This window comes from Psammomys obesus, unplaced genomic scaffold, assembly GCF_907164565.1.
Source record: "Psammomys obesus unplaced genomic scaffold, mPsaObe1.curated_primary_1811, whole genome shotgun sequence".
Lineage (NCBI taxonomy): Eukaryota > Metazoa > Chordata > Mammalia > Rodentia > Muridae > Psammomys > Psammomys obesus.
In genome coordinates, this window is record NW_026596079.1 from 259145 (window position 1) to 274220 (window position 15076).

Here is a 15076-nt window from a genome sequence, read left to right on the forward strand (position 1 = left end):
TATATATATATATATATATATATATATATATATATATATATATATATTAGAGAAGTTAAATTGACAAATGAATTCTCTAAGAACTACTATATATGCCTTGGAGGTTAGTTCCATGTGAAAGAATAAAGAATATTCCTTTTGAGGAATAATTACTACATAATAATATTTAGAAATGAAATTAGTAGTTGGCCAGTTAAAAAATGTATATTAATCTGACTTAAACTATCAACAGAAATTAAAAGTTGTACATCTTATTAAGGTGATTTTCAGAGCTGCTTCTGATAACGTTTCTTATCAGCTTGCATTATGACCAGAAAACCCTGGAAGAACCAGAGTTAACTCAAGATTTGCGAAGAATGAGGCATAGAATCATTGCTTGGTCATCTTGTATCTTTCCATGTCTTCCCCATGAAGCCCCAGCGTCAAGAGTGTGTTCCTTAGTGTGCTTGCTCTCTTTCTAGGAAAGATTCGGTGCCTGTCTCTCTACCTTTTCCGTAACCGGTTCTCAGGCTAGCTTTGAGCCAGCTCCTGACTGCAGGCTGAAATTTCTGTCATCTTTTGGGTCTCCCTTTAGTTCCTGGCTTCCCTTACCCAACTGCAGCCACCACGGCAGCCGCTTTCAGAGGAGCCCATCTGAGGGGCCGAGGGCGGACAGTGTATGGTGCAGTCCGAGCGGTGCCTCCAACAGCCATCCCGGCCTATCCAGGGTAAGCAGTAGCGTCCAGAATCATCGGTTCTCAAAAGCAATTGGACACAAAAAGAAGGGAAGAAAGAGTGCTCTGGCCCTCTCTGATTTCTAGGATATTGCTGGGCAGCATTTAGATGCTGTGTGAATATTTGCCAATTATTGGATTAAGGGCAAGAACCAAAATACAGAAATGTGACCCAGGGTCAATTCATTGTATACACCCTCATTTTGGCCACCTTAAGCCTTCGTGGGGACGGCTTAAGACAGTGGCCAGAGCCATCTTGTGTTTGCTAGTGTGTTGGCATGGAGTTCACTCAGCAGCGCACGAGTGTGGATTAACACTACTGCAGAGACCCGAGAAGGGAGCTGGAGACGGTAGTGCCAGACTGCTGTGCCCCGGTCTCACTGCCCGTGCTGGGCCAGAGGCCGGCACATGCGCCCACCCCACGGTCTCACTGCCTGGGGAGTGAGCCGTAAAGCTAGTTACCCACAATGGATTTGCTTTCTTTGTAGGAGACAGACTTAAAAAGGTGAATTCAAAGACGGACCAAGTCCAATTGACTCGAGGGAGAGAGGGAGAAGTAGGAGGGCTCCAGCTGCAGCTGGCTTCTGAGATGGCAGCAGCTGATGTAGCTGAGCGTCCCTTGACTTCAGCTTGGAGTGGAGGGTGTCTCATGCAGTGGAAAGATTCCATAGCAACAAATAAATCCTTTGTTTTTGAATGGGGAGAAGGAGGGAAGATGGCAGACTGGCTTTCAGTTGTTTATCTGTGTCAGCTTAGTGGATATTTTTAAATAAGGTGAACTTCTCGAATTCAGTTGTACTAAGGACTCTTAAAAGAGTTGGCATTTCTCTTCATCTTTTCTCTGCCTATGACAGGTGGTTTTTTATTGTTGTTTTTTGTTTTTGTTTTTTTTCTATGTTCTAGAGAAGTATAAATAGCTGTAGAAAAGCCAATTAGCTGCTCTTTAGTTAAAACATGAAGGAAGAGAGGATATCCCTTTCTGATAGCAAAATTGGCTTCACCAGAAGGTATACTAATTTAACATTCATTCATTCATAGACCAATGGACATACCATTAGGAGTCCTCCATGCCACAGAATTAAAGCATTTTTATTAGACAAGGCAAGTATGCATGCTGAAGTGGGCAGGCTCCAAGACACTGCAAGGGAACTGCTTCAGAAAATAACTTTCATTTGCAATTTATAGATAATTAAATCCCATGCATTCCATCATCTCCATCTTCTGCCATGACTTGCTTTTAATTTTATCCTTTTTTTGTCTCAACTTGACCTTTGACCTTCAACCTCTGACATCTCTTTTTTTAAAAAATTAGAGATACAGCTTTGTTTCATTAAAAAATAATTGAGTGAAACATGAAAATAAATCTTTTACAAGCTCAGCACACTAGGAAAACTGCTCATGACGTGTCTCCCATTTCAACCCAAAAGCATTTGCCGTCACATTTTTAGGGAGAGAATGCACAGAGAAACATGGAACTTCCTATTGTGTAACTTCCTGAGCTACTTCATAAAGTATCTGAGTTCATTCCTATTCAGTATAGGTCCTTTTAAGAAACATTCTCTACTCAGTGTCTGTCAGATATATTTGCTTAAATGGATCTTATCTTTTATATCTGATCATATCAAGTTTCTGTGCATTACACTGAATACTAATTTTCCATGTATTCTTTTTTTTCTTTTTTTATTAACTAAACAACCTCTAAACATGGAAGATGGCAAGGAATCAGTCCAGTATTTCCTGGGGAATGGCCTAGAACTGCTTTCGGTCTTGTGGGCCACCGTGCTCCCGCCTCTTCCATCACTGGGTGCAGGGACTGTCAGAATTCTTGTAGAATTCAAGTGAATATTCACAGTAAATGATTGCCTTAGAACAAAATATATTCGTATTTTTAATGGCAACACTCTTTATAGAAGGAATGTGTTGTTGTCTTTGTCTATGTCCCCGCACTGACATTGATGAAGATCAGTCCCCACTTGGCCTCCATGCTCTCCACTCATCAGCCTTCTACAAAAGTCTTTTATGAAAATGCAGTGGAGAGGCAGATCCATCCCAATGTCAGACTTTAAGTGCGTGGTTATCGCAGGTAAAACGTGCCTGCGGACATTGAAAAGTCCGTCTGCTTTTCCTGCTGCACAAACAGGTCAAGTGTTAGTTAGCTGCATGGCAAGGTGTGACCTGGCCACTTGTTGATATGACTTAGTGGCCCTACTTGTTAGCTCATTCATCATAACTGAAAAAAGAAATTACTCGTTTTACGTAGCTAATAAACCAAAACAGACTTTTAAAATATATGAAGCATCCAAGTCTTGACCTGACAAATGTGAAAAAAAGGTTTGTCTTTTCTCTCTACAATTATTTATGTCTTTTGCTCCCAAAATAATGTTTTGGGGGAAATCTATTTAGACACTAGCACTTCATAAGGCTGGAGAAAAGTCTAAATTTTAAGAATAATAGTATAATGCCACTCCAGATTTATGTGTAAAAACTAATGTTGCCTGTTTGGCAAAGCCCATTACCAAGCAGGAGAGTGAGCCCTGCCAGCAGCTTCCAGAGTTTCACTGTCAAGTAGGACAGGCCTAGTCATGATCCGAGTTTCGGTCACCAATTGTATTTTTCAGAATTCTTCGAATACTCTATTAGTTAAGGAAGAACCCTTAAAATCTTCCAGTTGCTCCTTCCCACTCTGGATTATATTGTTACTATCTGGGATCCCACTGCACCTTTCAATTCTTGGACCAATCACCTTAACCTTGAGCTCATTACCTCTGCTTGTGAAAGCAATGCATTGTGGGTATTTTTGGTTGTTTTGTTCTTTTGGTTTTTTTTTTTAATTACATTTCTCTGTTTACTTTGGTCAGAATTGATTGACTTGTTTTTCCAAGGTGTTGCATTGGTTCTTAAAAATGCTGAATAATAATACTTTGCATGCTTGTGTGATCAGCCAAATCTTATCGCATGTCTAATGTGCAGGGTAAAAAGCAGGTGATGTATGGATAGCAGGAAAATCTACACTTTGAAAACGAACATAACTACTAAACATCATTTGAAACACACTTCGCATGTAGGTCCTGACCTAACGGAATTCATTCTATTCCCTCTCTTCATGAAGTTAAGCCCCTCACTATCCTTTCCTGTGAGCTCTTAAAGAACAGCATTCTCCTAGAACAAACCTACAGTTAAAAGTACTCCAGATACTGAAGTTGGTCTCTCCAGCCCAGCAGATCTCAGACAGCTCCGTGAGGCCCTGCCAGAAGCACTGCTTATGTAATTAGTCTGAGTTTCCCATTGTCCAGGTGCTCGGTCTAGTTTTGCAGACCCTTAGCTCTCCTGCCCTGGAGCCATGGAACACACACATGCACTTTTGGCGCACCCTGCCACCAGCTTGCCGAGGCGCCGAGTCACATTCATACATCACCTGCCTGTGTAGCGCATGTGCATGCTGCCGTCATCAATAACCGGAATGTGTTTCTGTTCTTTTGTTTCTTTGTTTTTGTTTTTGTGTGGATTTCTGCAGTGTGGTTTACCAGGACGGATTTTACGGTGCTGACCTCTATGTAAGTACACACAGTGGGGCCTTTTTGACCCCATCCCCTGACAAGCCAGCCTTTTTTTTTCTGTTTCTTTAGTTTGTTTTGTTTTTATTTTGTTTTGTTTTCCTTTTTTAAAAAATATAATTTAATTCTTATTTTCCTTTTTCCTTGTGGATATATATTTATATATTTATATATTTTAAGAATGCAAGCATGCTTCTCTGCCACTGCGCTTGCCCCTGGGTGCAAAAACTAAGCCTTTTGGATTTCGTGGTGGTTGCTGGGGTCGGTCTGCTGGACATATTCTTCCCCTCCCTATGCCCACGAATGTTCTGGGCATCTCTTACCTTGCGAGATGATCAGCAGGTTTAAAGTCGTATTGTTGTCGCATCATCTCCATACATAAGTAACAGGCCCAGCTTAGTCTGACACCAGCTCTTTCCCCTTTGTGCTTTTCTTGTCATCCCACACCCTCTTTAGAGCACTGCAGCTTTGTTTTATATAAATGGCAACAAATTTTCTGAACTGTGTGCTTTCTAATTTTACATGATTTGAAGAACATATACTTGTGGAAGTGACATGAAGCAACTGATATCATAGTATTGTAGGTACACAGAGAGGAATGTGTAGTAACTAGAGGCTCACAGATAGGCAGTTTAAAAGCCATCTACCTGGAGTCCAGAGCCAGTGAGGCTCTGTCTTAGGAGTCAGCCAGGGAAACCGAGGGGTGTGATTAGCAGCCTGGACTCTTGGAGTCATTTCCACCAACCACAGTGGCATTTACTCCATCTAGCTGGAGATGAAGTTCTATGGTTTGTTGGTCACATACTACTTAAAAGATAAACAGTGATCTAGCTGACACAGGAAAAGCTTTTGAGTTTTGAGGACTGTTATTAGGAGCCTTCCAGATGGTCTTTTTCTGAATGCCAGCGTAGTCCACTGGCCCAAGTCATTAAGGCAGTTTTGTAAAGAAGACTTAGCATAGGGACTAATTCTGGGGGGCAGGTCAACATGTCCAGGAGGCACTCTCTCTGCCCTCTCCTCTCCCCTTCCATAAAGAGGCTGTTGGTGCCTACTTCCTCAGCAGTGTGACGTCAGGCCATTCAGAAGGCACTGAGGCCTGCGGCAGTAGAACGTGCTGCTTTCTCAGGCCAGGTGAGTCTACACCTGTGCTAGTCAGAGGTCCTTAGAAAGTGTGTATCTAGTAAAGGAACCTCAGTCATGAGTCAATGGTCTGTCTCTTCAACTGTGATTACTAGAATTCCCTAAATAGTTTACACAGCCAAGAATAAAGCGCCCCCCCCCGTCCATATTTCATTACCTTTCTTTGTACTTTAATTAAAATCTAATTCTTGCTCAGCAAATTTTCAAGAAGTTACTTTTCCCCTTATGTTCACACTTGAGGCCTGGGCAGATCTGGCTTACTTTACAGCAGATTACACATTTCTCAATGTGCATATTTACATGTGATGTTAGCATATATATTTTCTGCATTCTCATGAAACTCGTTTTTAAATTATTCATGGTTTTGGAATCTGCTCCAGTAGAGCAGGCTTTTCTATTTAAGTTATTTCCCCAACTGGGGTTAAGTTTTTTTATGTAATGTCTTCCTTATTTGGGATTTTTTTCTAAACTATATCCTACTTCTATCCTGGTTTTGCCTGCTTTTACTTTAAACCAACCAACTAAATATTTGTTTATGGCTCTTCAGTTTCCTTATTTTGCTTTATAACATCCTAATGAAAGATATTTCTACGCCCAACAAGAGAATTGTCTTGTGGGGTTGTTTTGTTGTTGTTTAATCTAAATGAAAAATCTACAGGAGCTAAACAAGTAATCCAGTGGCTTAGTCAAAATACCCTTCCCAGTAGCCCCTGCTAGCCTAAGCCCTGGTACCCGCCTCCTGCCTCTTTCTCTTCCATCTGAGGCAGAGTTGTTGGGAGGGGGAAAGTTGGTCACTAGTGCTGAGATAATATCTGAGCCCTCTGGTGAAAACCAGGGCTACAATGTATTGTTTAACAGCTATGGCTGTTAAACTGGATGGTCCGCGTGTGAGGGAGCTACGAAGGGTTCTTAAATGCACAAATAAAAATGGGCTATTTTGCTTTGAGTTTGCTGTTCTCTACTTTTCTCTATACGTTTCCTAACTGTGGAAATCCATCACTGAACCTTTACATCTAGCTTCCTCAGAAACGTGTACTAGAGCAGGGTTAGTGCGTAAAAAGGCACTCTGGCCCAGACAGAGCATGAGCAGAAGGGGAAAGGCCTCAGTGCTGGCGTGCTTCCCAAGTCTTACCTGTTCTATTCTGGAGTGGTCTCTGAGAGCCTTCTCCCCTGTGCTTCCTTCTGGCATACTTTTGTCTGGAGACAGAATGGACTGATGAAGCCGTCTTGTCCATTTGTAAAGATCCTTGCTCTTTCAGGATAGGTGTGTGTCACTCCCCCTTTTTTCCCATTAGAAAAGCCATAGTTCCCCCTAATTTTGTCTTTTAAGTGGGATAACAATCTGCTACTGATTCTCATCCTGTGAAAAGCATGCTTGCATCCAAAGGAAAGAAAAGGCTGGCCGCCCATAGTGGGCTCTTTGTATGATTGTTTTCCTTCCACAGCTGTGTTTTTGAACTGCTCTTCCTGTGTTCTGTTATAGAATAGTCTTACAGGAACCAATCATTAGCGCTAAAATACCTCAGGTAGGAGTGCCAGTGTGACCTGCCAATCAATCAGATTGTGGATTGCAGTGAAAAAATTGAATTATACTAACCATTCCAGCTCCACGTTAGAGATGGGAACAGAGGCTTTTTTGGACAATCAAGACTTGTGAGCGTGTGATCTAAGCCCTGCTACCTCAGCAGTGCACATATCACATCCACACATCATGGCACTTCCTTCAAAGTGAGCCTTCGGTCCCCTCAACACATCTGCCACAGACGCATCCCATGGGCTATCCCGTCATTGCTGCCTCTTCCAGCCTGTCAGTCACATCTGCCTGTGCTGTTTAAACCAGTCTTTTATAGTGGAGAGCTTAGCGGCTGAGGGTGCTAACTGTGAAAGAAATGTCAAAAGGGAGGAGACAGAAATCTTCCCACGCAAGGCTTCAAGTCCCATGTTTAGCTGCATCGTGAAATCCTAGTCAGAGATGGACTGCTGCTGCAGAAGCATGGCGTGGCTACTTGCCTGGACATGCCAGGACATTATTAACTCCTGTGCCCTCTTTCCTTTCACCTGACAAGATCAGTGAGTGTTCGGATATTAGCACGCCTGTTAAGGAGTTTGTCAATGGCTTGATTCTAGGAGAAGAAAAGTAGTCCGTTACTTAATAACCCAGTTATCTCATGTAACTCAGTGATATTTTAGAAATAAACTAATTTAGATAAAAGTGGAAAAGCAAAGTATTTGAAAGATTATCTCTCATCTATTGTGTAAGTCAAAGATAATCAAGTTGATCATAACAGTCTCTCTCCTTAACCTCAAACTTGAATAATCATGAGATGAAACTTAAATGACACTTTTCAGAGTAAACAGATCTGTCCATTCACTACAGAAATTATACATTTTGTATTCAAGTCTGTGCCGTGTCTGCATGAGAACTTTGTGTCCCCTGTGGCTGTGGCTCTCAGCTGGAGTGGGGAAAGAGGGCATTAGGATCATCGAGGGCCAAATGCGGTAGTTCTAGAGGCCAAACATTAGGCCCTTGCTAAGTGGAGCGGGCCTCCACTCCGTGGTGGTGATGCTAATCATCACACCCGCCAGCCCCTACACACATGCTGGCACGCGCACACACTTGCCTTGCTCTGTCCATCTGCACACTATGTGGGAATAACAAGCTTTCATTTGTCTGCTGGTCTTGAGCTACACACTTTCCTCCTCAGTGTCACATGTCATTGTCTTTCAGGTAGAGAGAAGGTGTCTTGACATCACATGCTCACCAAAGTCCTGTTTTAATGTAAACCTAAAGCAAAAATACAATAAAATTAAAGGCAAGGTTAAAATCAAGACGAGATGAAAGTCTGTAGGTGTGCAGACAAGGGTCACTTGTTTTGTTTCAAACATAGCTGTAGAAGTGGTACAGAAGAATTCCAGTGGTATAGAAGTTAATTCTATTCAGGGAAGAAGAGTAGAAAACCTCAAGGAGGTAACACTGGGCTGTGGGCAAAGGACTTTCCTTTAACATTTTCGGAAAGTCATTAGCAAAGAGGCTTAAAGCAGCAGCACTTAGCTTTGAGAAGCTGGAAGTAGAAGCAAAAATATGAATAATTGAAAAAACAAAATTCTAAAATACAAGAGAAACTTTGGAAGTACAGTAGACAGGAGTATGCATTCGCTCCAGAGAGCGAGTATCTGGGCGAGCTGTGTGGGTTGGGCTGAGCTCTGTTGCCAGGGCCAGGCAGTTGGAATAGCAGAGGGATGTAGGATTGGGCCACCAAATTGGGAATGCTAGAAAGGTTACAGAGAAAATTAACTGTTTTTCAAGGGGCATGTGTGGATTTGAACCAGGCTTACTTAGCCATGCCAAACTTAGGCAGCTCTCAGAGTTCCAGAAGCCGTCTGTGTGTGCCCTCCGACACTATGGTGTGCTGTGGCCATGCTAATCCCCATTTTTTGTTTTATTTCAAATCACACACAGATAGAATCTGCAAACTGCTTCAGATCAAACAGGTCTGATTGTGTGTAAATACATATGTCCTTTTTAATTTTTATTAATGGTTGCTTCAGTTTTGCATCAGTGCATGGTTAAAAGCAATACACATCAGCTATTCATGACTTCATACCTCCAAATGAATTATTTCTCCTCTTTTTGTTTGTTTGTTTGTGCAGTCAGCTGAAGAATTGTTAACATCTCACTCTAAATCTCTCAGTGGAGTCTCTGTTCCCTTCTCTGATATAACAGATGGGTTACTGCTTGTTATAATTATTAACATTGTGGTATGGGCCAGGGCTCGGGTGGGCAAGATTTACTCCTCCTTTGGGCTGGGGAGGGGCCAGTTGTTAGGGTATGGAATGTTAACTCAAGTGGTGACTGACTGTTTCCGTAATACCAGGTCGTTGTGGCTGCACGCTCTAGTAATTGAGGCTGTGTACTTCACCAAGCTTGTGGTAGAGCCTAGGGCAAACCGCTGTCCCAAGAGAATGCTGGGATAGATAGAGTTAGCCAGTGCCAGTCTGGACGTGGTGGTTTTGCTGTTGTTTTAGCTCCGGATGTCGGCATGCTCAGTTTTAATGTGATTAATATTAATGTGGCGCCACCCTCCCCCCACGCCTGAGCCCTCCCCTCCTTCCTCCCACCTTGTTCTTTTTGAAAATTTTAAGAAACAGTAATGAAAACCTTGGTGTTTCAAACTGCACTTTACTCTCGTGTTCTATAAGAGCCTTTAAAATTGCTGGTTAAAGTAAAATCTGGGATTGAGGGGGAAAAAAAAAACAAAACATTTCTTAACCCGGAATCTTTGTACAGTCTGAAACCTAGAATACAGTTAAGTCAATTGTATTTTGTAGATTTTTGTCTTGAGTTTTGTGTAATGTTCTGTAGAGTACCCAATTTACAGCAACAGCAGAAAGACTCTGGAGGAGGATGTATCTAAAAGGAGGCAGCACTTCCTGGTGCACGGTGCACTTTTCCTTAGGCACGGGTCAATTACCAGGTTGCCTGGGTAAAGTTTTCCCATCCAGCTGACATGCAGCACTCCTTTAAATGACTTCTATAACTGCTAGACCACCTCTGCTTTAAATAGTTTTCCTTTGTTGTTGTTGTTGTTTGTTTGTTTGTTTTTATTTTTTGAGACAGGGTTTCTCTGTGTAATCTGGCTGTCATGGACTCATTTTGTAGATCAGGCTGGCCTCAAGCTCACAGAGATCCGACTCCCTCTGCCCCCTGTCCCTGTGCTGGGATTAAAGGTGTGTGTCACAGTGCCTGGCTTTAAGTAGTTTTTCTTATTGCCAGTATTCTCCTAGGCCCATCAGTGTCAATAAAATATTTTATCTCATCCTACACTTGAAGCAGAGAGCTTCATCAGCCAGACCCCAAAGTCAGGGTCTCCTCATGAAAGCAAACTGCTGCAGATGGAGAAGGCCTGTGACCTTGGTGGGAAGGACCTACGCCACTGAGGGCTGTCAGTTGCCTCAATTAGGAGCCTTTCCTTCCAGTTAGTAGGAGAAGCTAAGAGCTGTGATTGGAGAGCGCATGCACATGTGGCCCCTGTGCTCTAGTCAAGCTCCTAGGGATCGGACCTGGATCTGAACTTCAGTGACAACCATCTGTACATGCTGGACATAGCTAAGCTTGGGTCAGGTTTCAGCTGATGTCACTATCTTAGCTTTCTAAAATTGTGAAGATTATTTTGGTGTTTGAAGGAATGCTAAAGAGACAAAGCATGTAGTGCTAAATTACATAAGTTTCACTAAAGATTTGGCTTCTGTTCTAAAAAATGGAACCATATCTAAAGAGAATAAAACAGCTGAGCTGTTTTATGACCCAGATAAAGATTGCATTATAACAGTGAACTTTTTATTCTCTAACCAATGCTCTCACCATCCCTGTCCTCTTTGGAGGCTTGAGGCCTGGAGCAAGCCCTGTGGAGCTTGATGTGAGGCATGGCCCAGAGGTCCTGCCTGCTCTCAACGTCACAAGGATGCTTCCTGCCAGGTCACTGCAGGGTTTGGTAATGGTGACTCAGATTGTCCCTTATGGACACCTATAGAAAGAATGACCGCAAGGGAATGTTGCATGGCAGCTGGAAGCCACTGGACTTTAAAAGGTTATTTGAAGCTGCTGACGCTGATTTCTTAAAGAATGGACTTGGTGATCTCCCTGTATTGCTGTGCTGTAGTAGAGAAATCGTAGACGTTTATAAAAGTATAAGTATTTCCAAAATGAGAGTTATCAGGAATCAAAGAAACCATCCAGAGCTGCTAGGTAGGTGCCAGAGAAGAGCACCATAGTTCCCATAGAAAATACTTCCTAAGTCACACGCCTTTACCAGCACTTGGGAGGAAGAAGCAGGTAAATCTCTGTAAGATCAAAGCCAGCCTGGTCTACGTGGTGAGTTCCCAGACAGCCTAGGCTAGCTCTATCTCTAGAGATAGACTCACGTGCGAATGTGTCTTTTCAACCCTAACTGATGGCACAAAAAAAAAAAAAAGTAAATGTGGAATCTATTTTGTAAAGTTGCAAAAAATGAGCATTCAAGGGAAGAGAAAAATGCAGTACTTGAGCTGCCATGATATGTGGACTGTCCACAGAAACAAACCCTTTATCATTCAGGACTGAACAAACTGAGCTAGTGGGACCAATTGAACAGCTGTTTTTGATCAAAGAATGGCAATAAAAATGTGTATCTGGCTGGGCAGTGGTGGCACACACCTTTAATCCCAGCCCCTGGAGGTAGAGACAGACGGATCTCTTAGATCGAGGCCAGCCTGGTCTACAGAGCAAGTCTGTGACAGGCAGAGCTACACAGAGAAACCTTGTCCCAGGTGGTTTTTTTTTTTGTTTTGTTTTTGTTTGTTTTTGTTTTAATTTGAATTGGATTTAGACAAGGTGAGTGTACAGCAGAGGGCTAAGTGAAACTAGGCCTTGCCAGTTGAATCGACCTGTCTCATGAGCCCTGGTTACACAACTGTCCTTGAGTCCTTCTGGAAGGTACATCTCTGTTCATCCACACATCTGCCTTTGTGTAGTTCATCAGAATGCAGGTGGAGTAGCAGCTGTCATGGTTCTAAGTTCCTCAGGACTGACTTCTCAAGAGGGTGTATGAACCAGCCATCAGGGGGAAAGCTCCCAGAGACTGCTGTGGGAGAAAAACAATTGGGGCATGTCTCACCTCGTCAGAGCTAGCCAAATGCTTGGAAGCCACTTGTAATGTGATTTCCCTGAGTCTGGAATGTGGGCTAGAAGTAAGAGTTTTTTTTTCTGGAGAGAACTAGGGTTAAACATTTGGCTTTTAAAGCCATAGTCTCTGTCCCCACTACTTGAAAGCAGGTGGCGGGGTTTATTAGTAGCTCACCGGCAGTTCTCTGCTGTCTGGTCTGGTTGGTCCCTTCCTTCTCAGTGGTGCTCTCGACAGACATGCCCCACCAGGTGGACCCAAGCTCTGGTCGGATCTTCCCATGACCTACAACATCCTCTTAGAAACCAGCCAGGCCCAGTACAGAGATCTGAAATTGACACCTGTGAATATAATAGACTTTAATTCTTTTAACTGGTATATGCATGTTGACTCAGGGTTCTCCTGACATTTCATGAATATTTTCTCTGTCAAGAGTTCCAGAAAACACTGTGAAGTAAGATCCAAAATCCTATCTGTATTTCTTAAAATTACTAGGCAGTACCTATGAACTCGATTTTTCTTAGTGTCACAAATTGGAAAGCAAATTCCTACCTTGGCTAAAGCTTGATTTCCTGCCATAGGAGGAACATGCAGACTGGTGCAGTTTGAAACATCCTTTCCCATGTGTGTCTGTGTTTGTGTCTGTCCTTGTGTCTACACGTGTGCGTCTGTAATGGGGCGGGGGGCATCTGTCTCGGGGAGAGGTAGCTGTAAAGTCAGTTCTCTTCTCTCCTGTAGGGTGGATATGCAGCCTACAGATATGCACAGCCTGCTACTGCAACCGCAGCCACAGCTGCTGCCGCCGCTGCAGCCGCTTACAGCGACGGGTATGTACAGAGCCAGAGCAAGCAGGCTCTGACGCCCGGGGCACCGCGCCGTCTGCAGCATCAGCCTCTTCCACCTCCGCCATCTCCAGCACGGCCTTAGCCCCCAGGCTTCTGCCAGCCTGCCCTCTCTAGAGCCTGTTCTTCATGGCTCCTGCCACGCAGCACCCAGGCCCAGCCTCTTCTACTTGCTCTCTCGTTCTGTCTCTTGGGCTGTGATTACAGACAGTCTTCCTCATTTGGCCCTGTCTTTGCTGCTTTTTCAAGAATGTCAGGATTTCTCAGTTACTGCACTCAGGAACAGAGATAGGAAGGCTTTTCCATCTGCCGTTTTCCCTACCAATAGTCCAGATCTGCAGCACAGGACTGTCAGTTTCAATCTCGTCTATCTCCACCTGACTGTGTTTCTCCTTTCCAGTTACGGCAGGGTGTACACAGCTGACCCCTACCACGCCCTCGCCCCTGCCGCCAGCTATGGAGTTGGCGCTGTGGTAAGTTTATATGCTATTCCTAACTCCCACCTGCCATTTTTGAAAGATCTGGGAAAGTGATACATTGTCACCTCATCCACTGCCAAAGTGTAGGAGCCACACGAGACCCTGAGAATTTGCGTTACTTCTTGACCTATCTGTTTGGAAAGGCAGTGGGATTGATGGTGAATGTGTTCCCATGCCAGGGGCATACCAGTAGCGTTAAGTCCTTGGTAGTAGCAAAGGCTGGGGCTTGGTGAGGTGCCCAGTTTTCACAGCTCTCAGTATACTCAGTTTTTAGTTACTGGTGCCTGACGACGTCCCTGCCGTCCTCCTGCCTTCTGGTGTGTTGTATTGGGAACCCAGCATTGTGAACACTGCAGAGGCAGCTTGTAGCAGCAGCTGCAGGAAAGTATGGAAGAAGTGCATAGGTCATGTCTAGAATCATCCATGGAACTGATGCTCTTGCTGTAGCCTTCTTGGATTTGGCCTAGATGCCTTTACTGCAGGTTGGGATTCATAGCTACAAGGTCAGGCCACTCCATAGTGACACCTGTCGTATTTCATGCCAAGTATAAATCCCCTACCCTGAAAGAAAGACCTAGGGGAAGATCCCATGTGAAAGCAAATAGGATACCAGAGAAAGTCAGTCTACAAAGGTAAGGGAACAAGCAGGGGTCGCGTGCACATGCACACAGTATGTGATCACTTCTGCCAAGAAGTAGCTGGAAGTAACACCGACAGGTTATGAGTGAGAAGGAAGCTCAGCCGGGACTGTAGCATCACTCGACAGACTTGTAGAACTAGTTGGAAACCACATCAAGTCCCCCTTCTGTGCCTAGTGGTTGTGATGCCCCAGCCACGAGGTGCTCTTCTGTCCTACTGCAGCCAGCAGCACCTGTTGACCAAGTCCCTTCCCAAGACATGTTGTTTGTTTCTAATGCTTCTCTCATCACCTCTCAATTATTTTTATGTCTTTACTTACTGCAGGCGAGTTTGTACCGAGGTGGCTACAGCCGATTTGCCCCCTACTGAAGTGACGTGAGACCCCTGCAAATGGGACAGCCCCCAGTTCATGAGGCCTGGCTATTGCAATATTTACTAGTAGAGGACTCTATAGCAAGATGAAGAGGAAAACAAACAAACAAAAAAGAGAGAATACTTTTTTATACCTCACTATGTTCTTTGAATATGTATTTTCCTTTAAATTTCTGCCTTTAATTCTTTTGTTCCAAAGATTGTGCTTTTTTGTTTTGTTTTGTTTTTGGATTTTTGTTTTATTTTTGTTTGGGGGGTGGCTTTTTTGTTCTGGTTTGGTTTTGGGTTGTTTCCATGTCTATATGTCCGTGCTTAGCTTATTCTGTCAGTCACAGAAGAGGCAATCCAGGAGGAAGGAGCTGACACATGTATTTGATCAGAAGCCAGCAGACAGAATTACCAAAGTGTATCTGGTGCTGAGTGGCTGGGGAGACGGCAGAGTGGAGGCCAGCTCTGTAGCAGTCTGCTCCTCTTGGCCTGTCTTTGGCCGGAGGCTCTGACTGGCTGTGGCTGGAATCCACATGCCGCTAGGTAGGAGTTTGTGCTTGCAAAACAGGAGAATTTAAAAGATGCTTTTCTCTCCTCTTCCTTCCTGTTTTTGCATTCTTTTTACAATCATTTACACTCACAGCCTGAGAGTGTTGGCATGATTTTGGGAATTACAGTGCTGGTGTTTCC

The 15076-nt window shown here is 43.7% G+C and overlaps 1 protein-coding gene across 12 annotated transcripts in view; it reads left to right on the plus strand.

Moving 5' to 3' along the window:
- Nucleotides 1-14684, plus strand: part of Rbfox2 (RNA binding fox-1 homolog 2) — a 234783-nt gene extending 220099 nt beyond the window's left edge. For 4 of the 12 annotated variants that reach the window (XM_055626305.1, XM_055626306.1, XM_055626313.1 and 1 more), the window contains 5 exons: nt 563-707; nt 4228-4267; nt 12805-12893; nt 13309-13381; nt 14351-14684. In XM_055626305.1, the coding sequence (XP_055482280.1) occupies nt 563-707; nt 4228-4267; nt 12805-12893; nt 13309-13381; nt 14351-14395 (392 nt within the window). In that variant the 3' untranslated portion in view covers nt 14396-14684. Of the gene's footprint in view, nt 1-562; nt 708-1751; nt 1815-4227; nt 4268-6890; nt 6934-12804; nt 12894-13308; nt 13382-14350 lie in introns of those variants that run through there. The other 8 variants (XM_055626309.1, XM_055626307.1, XM_055626312.1 and 5 more) reach the window with 6 other exon arrangements.
- The last annotated feature ends 392 nt before the right edge of the window (nt 14685-15076 follow it).